The 7,571-nt window shown below is 39.3% G+C and overlaps 1 protein-coding gene across 1 annotated transcript in view; it reads right to left on the minus strand.

Moving 5' to 3' along the window:
* Positions 1-7,571, minus strand: part of FAM186A (family with sequence similarity 186 member A) — a gene marked incomplete at its 5' end in the record, with an annotated part of 59,568 nt that overhangs the window by 31,648 nt on the left and 20,349 nt on the right. Inside the window, 2 exons of the mRNA XM_019662225.1 lie at positions 4,680-4,850; positions 5,787-6,003. Coding sequence (XP_019517770.1) covers positions 4,680-4,850; positions 5,787-6,003 — 388 coding nt within the window. The remainder of the gene's footprint in view (positions 1-4,679; positions 4,851-5,786; positions 6,004-7,571) is intronic.

Here is a 7,571-nt window from a genome sequence, read left to right on the forward strand (position 1 = left end):
CACACTGTGTGTGGCAGTTAAAAACCAGGAGGGATAGCTTGGCTTTGGAGGTACCCCCCGAGGAGTGAGGGGTCCCATCCCCACACCAGGCTTCCCAGCCCAGGGTTCCAGTGCTGGTGAGAGAAGTCCTCATAACTTCTAGCTGTGAAAACCAGCAGAGATTGTGTCTGGGTGAGACAAGGGTAGCTGGAGTCCCAGTCACTCCTCTTAAAGGGCCTGTGCACAGACTTACTTGCTGATAGACTCACTTGCTCTGAGCTACAGCACTAGGGCAGCAGCTCAAAAGGCACCAGAGGATACAGGGAGGAACTGAATTGTCTGGCTTCAGGGCAATGGCAGCTTACTCCCAGACAGATGTGCTGGCACAATCCATCGTTTCTTTGAGCCCTAACTTCTCCCAGCATACAGACTTAGGCAGCTGTCATAGCTGAGTCTCCATCAACCTAACTCTGCCCCGCCCTGATGATTCCCTGAAGCCCCACCCCACCAAACATTTGGGCACACCCAAGCCACTTCAATTGGCTTTTCCATACAAATGGCCTGTCTTAGTTCATGCTGTGGACTTTCCTAAAATCTCTCAAAAGTTCACAAAACCCAAACAAGTCGCATCTGGCTTCAACTTTGGTGTGTTCTGTACATCTTGCTGAGAAGCCCCAAGCCTGGCACTAGCAAACAGCTAGCCTCGGTTTGTGACTTGGCTTCTTAAGGCACCGCCAAGCCCAGCACAGGTGGCGGCCATCTGTGGATTGCATTGTGGCTTATGCCAGGTGGCATAGGCCAGGCAAAGGCTGTGGTTGAACTTGGCCCCTCCTGGGAAGCCCCAGAGCTGGCATGCCCTGTGGCCACCTTCAGACTGAGCAGGAGCATCACCCAAATGCCTCTAAGGATGACATACCCAAAGGGCAGACTAGGCAGGCACCAGAGCCCTTCTAAAGCAAATCCTTCTCTGTAGGATCAGCCCCTGCACAGAAGGTCCTCCAATTAAGTAGTGGCCAGTCCTTACAACCAATCAGCCCAAGGGTCAATTCTTCCCATTGATGTGCAAACAGCAAACAAGGCTCAACTACAACAGAAGGGCACACAGAACTCACACAAGGGACACACCTGGAGCACAGGGAGACTGTGCCACTGGGCGCAACAGCACACCTGGCCATTCTACTAAGACCAGGAGACACAGCAGCCCTACCTAATACATAAAAAGAAACACAGGGAGGAAGCCAAAATGGGGAGTCAAAGAAACAAATAAAAGAACAGAACAAAGCTCCAGAAAAAGAACTACACAAAATGGAGAAAAGCAATCTATCTGACATAGAGTTCAAAACACTGGTTATAAGGATGCTCAGTGATCTCAGGGAGAACTTCAACAAAGAGATAGGAAACATAAAAATGGAGATAGAAAACAATAAAAATGACCTGTTAGAAATGAAGAATAAAATAACTGAAATAAGTACATTAGAAGGAATCAACAGTAGATTAGATGAAGCAGAAGATCAAATCAGTGACTTAGAAGATAAGGTAGCAGAAAATACCCAATCAGAACAGCAAAAAGAATTTAAAAAAATAAATAAGGATAGTTTAAGGGACAACACCTGGGACAACATTAAGCATACTGACATTCACATCATTTGGGGTACTGGAAGGAGAAAAGAGCAAGGAATTGAAACCCTACTTGAAGAAATAATGACAGAAAACTTCCCTAACCTGGCAAAGGAAATAGATACAAAAGCCCAGGAAACACAGAGAGTCCCAAACAAGATGAAGCCAAAGAGGCCCACACCAAGACACATCATAATTAAAACACCAAAGATTAAAGATAGAGACTCTTAAAAACAGCAAGAGAAAAGCAGTTAGTTACCTACAAGGGAGCTCTCATAAGACTGTCAGCTGATTTCTTAACAGAAACTTTGCATCACCAGAGGGATTGGCATGCAATATTCAAAGTGATGAAAATCAAGAACCTACAACCAAGATTACTCTACCCAGCAAAGCTATCATTTAGAATTGAAAGACAGGTAAAGAGCTTCCCAGACAAGAAAAAGTTAAGAGTTCATCAACACCAAATCAGTATTACCAAAGGAATGTTAGAGGGCCTTTTTTAGGATGGAAAAAAGATAAAATATATGAATAATAATATGGCAATAACTACATATCTGCCAATGATTACTTTAAAATATAAATGGATTCAATGCTCTAGTCAAAAGACGGGTAGCTGAATGGATGAGAAAAANCTACAGCTAAGATGGTGAACAACAGCTTGACCTGGAGCTGGGTTGCCATGAGTTGCCGGCGATGGTGTAGGCTGCAGTGGGGCTGGCCAGATGCAGGTGTGAGCTTTCATGAGCTGCCGTGAGCCTCTGTGAGCAGCTATCCAATGGCCAGAGAGCAACTGCCTCAGCCAGGAAGAGCTCAATGATAATACCAACATGGTCAAGTAAAGCGACATCCTCCACAACTAACTGAAGAACAAAAAGACAGCAACTTGTCTGTTCCCCTTCCCCGATTCCCCAATAAAATCTTTAATAAATAAATAAATAAGTAAGTAAGTAAAAATAATTAAATAAATAAAATGTTCAGTTTTCAACATAAAAGAGGCATGAAAAGAAACAGGAAAGTATGACCCTATAGAGGGAGGAAAAGTAGCCAATAGAAATTATCTCAGGAGTTGGTGAGGAGGGGCAGATGTTGGACCTATCAGAAAAAAGACTTTAAAACAGCGGTTCTCAACCTGTGGGTCGCAACCCCTTTGGGAGTCGAACGACCCTTTCACAGGGGTCACCTAAGACCATTGGAAAACAAAAAGATATTTACATTATGATTCATAACTAGCAAAATTACAGTTATAGAGTAGCAATGAAAATAATTTTATGGTTGGGAGTCACCACAACATGAGGAACTGTATTAAGGAGTCACAGCATTAGGATGGTTGAGAACCGCTGCTTTAAAAGAAGCAATTATAAATATGTTCAGAACACTAAAGGAAACTATATTTTAAAATAAAAGTAAAGTATGATGATAATTACTCATCAAATACAGCATATCAGTAAAGAGATGGAAATTAGAAAAACCAAGTGGGAAAAATAGAGCTGAATAGTACAATAATGAAAATGAAAAATTAGCCACAAGGGCTCAATAGCAAATTGGAGCTGACAAAAGAAAATAACCAGCAAACTTGATGCTAGGTTAGTTGAAATTGTCTAATCTGAATAACAGGGAGGAGAAAGCATAAAGAAAAATGAACAAAGCCTCAGAGACTTGTGGGACACCTTTAAACATACCATTGCACAAATAGAAGTCCCAGAAGAAGAGGAGAGAGGGGCATTAAAAATATTTGAAGAAATAATGGCCAAATCATCCCAGATTTGATGAAAAATATTAATCTACACATTCAAGATGCTCAGCAAATTTTAAGTAGGATAAAACCAAAATAATCCATACCTAGACACAACTTGGTCAAACCATTGAAAGCTAAACAAAGAATCTTTAAAGCTAAAAGAGAAAAATGACTGATCACAATCAAAGGACACTCATCAAGTACAGGGGAATCACAGTAAATTTAACAGCTCACTTAGCTCACTTATCAGAAACAATGGAGGCCAGAAGGCAGTGGGATGACATATTCAAAGTGCTGAACAAATTACACTGCTAATCAAGAATTCTATATCCAGCAAAAATATCTTTCAAAAAATGAAGGTAAGACATCCATTTCCTGCAATAACACTGTTTCCAAAGTAGCATGCATTTACAACTTTTATAACCATCTTTATTGCATGTTTTTAAACACTTCTCTAAATGCATTACAGAATGTCATTAACACACATTCCTTGAAATAACACCCTTCTCAAAGTAGCATGCATGTGTGAATCTTATAAAAAATAAAGGTAAGAAATAANAGGGAAATGCAAATTAAACCACAATGAGATACCATTTCACACCTATTAGAAAGGCTATAATAAAAGACAGACACTAACAAGTGTTGTTGACAATGTTGAGAACTAGAACCCAAATACATTGCTGATAGGAATGTAAGATGGTGCTGTCACTTGGGAAATCAGTTAACAATTTCTTAAACATAAGTTTACAAGCAATAGATAAATAACCTAGCAATTCTACTCCTAGGTATCTACTCAAAAGAAATGAAAACATATGTCCACACAAAAAACTTACACATGTGTGTTCATAACGGCATTATAAGAACCCAAAAGTAGACATAATCCAAATATCCATGAACTGGTGAATGGGTAAACAAAGTGTGGTACATACAAACAGTGGTATGCAATTGGCAATAGCAAGGAAGAAACTACTGATGCATCCTATTACATTGTCTGACCTCAAAAGCGTTATGCAAAATGAAAGAAACCAGACAGAAGAGACTACATATGATTCCATTTTATGAAATACCCAGCAAAGGCAAATCTATTGAGACAGAAAATAGATTAGTGATTGTCTAGGGCTGGAGTGAGAATGAATATTATCTGCAAATGGGCATGAGGGATCTTTTTTGGATGATGAAAATGTTCTAAAATTGGATTGCAGTGCTGGTTGCACAACTGTGAATTTACTAAAAGTGATTGCATTGCACACTTACACTGGGTGGATTTTATCGCATGTAAATTATACCTCACTAAAGCTGTTTTTCAGAAAAAGTGAAATCTATTTCCAATGTCTTAAAGCACCCTTACTTATTTTTTTCTTTTGTTTCTTCTTTTCTTGGAGCAAAGAGCTACTAATTCTAATCAGTATGTTGACATTGCTCTCAATGGCTCTGAACGTTTCTGGTAAAATCTCCAATTGTGCTATCCAGCGGTGGTGTTCATCGACATCAACTGCAGTCATCTCAGACAAAATGCCATCTTGAAGAGAGTAAAAAAAAATTACTTTTATGCAGAAAAATAAATAATTATAACTGTATGGGCTTATAATATTGGCTAACTACTCAATGTTGTAGTTGGAAATACAGGTATCTCACACTGCTATTCTGAGGCTTTTCTCTATGAAGAAATGAAAAAGGATGAGACTTGGAATAGAAGGCTGAACAGTAAGTCTTGGACACAAAAGTGTGAATCAGGTGAAAAGGTGTCTATTTGGTTTAGTTCCCTGGCTCCAGGGAAGTAGGTATCTAAAATGTGAACAAGTGTTTTAATATTTGGGATCTAAACCCCAATTAACTCCTTTGGTAAGTTATCTAGTATTTTATAACTCCCTTCTTTTTTGTGTTCTTAGCTTATTCTTTCATTCAACCAACATCTCCTCTATCACATACTGTTTTAGAAGTTGAGGATACAACATTGAATATAACAAATTCCTTGACTTCATACTCTTTACACTGTAGTGAAAGGAGACAGACCAAAAAAAATGAATTATATAGTATGTCAGATGGTAAGAAATGGTACATGAGTAGACAAAAATAAAGAAAGAGTAAAATGGATAGTGCCAAGGGGTAGGGAATGGGGATGGCCAGAGAACACCTCAATTTAAAGTGAGATATAAGCAGAGAATGAACCATGCGGGTACCTGCTGAAAAATGTTCCAGGCAAGGGAAGAGTAAGCATACAGACACTGGGCAAGCATGCTGGCATGCTTGAAGAAAAGCAAGGAGGCCGGAAGTGAGCAAACCTATATTTTTCTTATTTTAGTCTCAATAGAACAGAGGACAACTGTTCTCTGAATAAACTCCTTAGCCTTTTCCTCTTTAGTCTTCTAATCCTTCAAAATTTACTTATAGATTCTGTTCTCCAGCTTTTTCATTAACTTTGTGGTTTTCCTTTGAACCACTTTTGAAAACTTACTCCATTCTTCCAACCATGCCAGGATATGGACAAGAGTATTTTCTTTAATTTCAGTTGAATTAGCATGAGCAGTTATTTTCTCCAGTAAATTCATTCTCCGTCTCTTATATTCTGTAAAGGAGATTTTCCTTCTAGAGTGCAGGGTCTCATCAACAGTGTAGCGAGTGATTATCCGCTGCACACTTTGCATTATATCACTGAGCTGCATACTAACATCCTATAAAAATAAGAAGGGGAATATATTAATAAATTCTCAGTTTGAAAATGAGCTTTGGTCATTTTTCTTGCCAGAATGTTAGTGACAATCACTATTAAGCTGTCCAAAGTCCTGCTAATTCTAGCTTTATTGTGGGTCTCAGATTTTTCCTCTGAAATTTTTTTCTGCCTTCATCACCCTAGCATTGCTATGATATAATGAAAGGAACATTGGGTTTGAAACCATATCTGGATTCCAACTCTAGCTCTTTCATTAAAATGACTTTTAGTAAATCACTTAACAATTCTGAGCTGTCTCTGCGCCAGCTGTTAAATGGTAAAGATAGTAAATTCATAGTTGCTGTGAGGTAGATTACATGTGAAAATGCTTTATGAACTATGGCTGCTACAAACAAACAAATAAAAGGAAGTTGCTTCTTTTTTCTTTACCTAGACTTCACACAGAAAGCAACTGTCAGAATATTCTTCAATATGACTTTTATTTCATTATCTCCCCTCCTCAAGGTCTGTCAGCAAATTCCTTCTGTTCATCACTTTATCCCAGTAGTTCTCGAGGATAATTACTACCTCACATATGGGGCCCTTGGAAATTTGTGGAAGCATTTTTAGGTTGTAACAATGATTAGGAGGATTTACTGGTATTTAGTATGGAAGCTAAGGAATGNCTATAACAAGAGACAAAGAAGGACCTAGTAATCCCACTGTGGGTATTTATCCGAAGAAACCTAAAACTTCAAGGGGACTTGTGCATCCATATGTTCATTGCAGCATTGTTTATAATGGCCAATATGTAGAGGCAGCCTGGGTGTCTGTCAATGGATGAATGGATAAAGAGGAAGTAGTACATACTGGGGGTGCCAAAAAAATGTACACAAGTGGACACTTTGATCACTGTTGCTCAAGCAGTAGTTCACCATAATCAGAAGTGTCTGGACACTGATGGTAACCACTTTGAACACCTCTTGTAATTACAGAAGTCACACGTGACTTGTATTCATCTTTTGTTATTGGTATATATTGAATATTACAATTTTAATACAGTTTTCCTTTCTTAAAATGTGTATACTTTTTTTTTCCATAAAGAAGGCATAGCTCTAAGTGGCCCATGTGGGGATTGAACCGGCAAACTTGCCGTTCAGAGCACACGCTCTAACTGAGCCACTGCGTTGCCTTGTATACATTTTTTTGGCAACTTCTGTATATTTGGAATATTGCTTGGCCATGGAAGGAAATGGATTCTTGCTATCAGCAGCGGCATGGATAGACCTGGAAGGTACTGTGCTGAGTGGAGTGTCAGACAGAGAAAGACAGATGCAATGTGGTGTCACTTATATGTGGAATCTAAAGAACAAAATAAGCAAACAAAACAAAACAAACTGATAGATACAGAGAACATTTTGATGGTTGCCAGATGGGAGGGAGTTTGGGGGTGAGTGAAAAAGAGGAAGAGATTAAGAAGTACAAGTTGGGGGATGGCCGAGTGGCACATTGGTTAAGAGTTGGCTTGGCATGCCAGCTCTGAACAGCAGGGCCCCGGTTCAGATCCCACATGAGGGCCAGTGACTCTGC

Source organism: Hipposideros armiger, unplaced genomic scaffold, assembly GCF_001890085.2.
Source record: "Hipposideros armiger isolate ML-2016 unplaced genomic scaffold, ASM189008v1 scaffold_371, whole genome shotgun sequence".
Taxonomy (NCBI): Eukaryota; Metazoa; Chordata; class Mammalia; order Chiroptera; family Hipposideridae; genus Hipposideros; species Hipposideros armiger.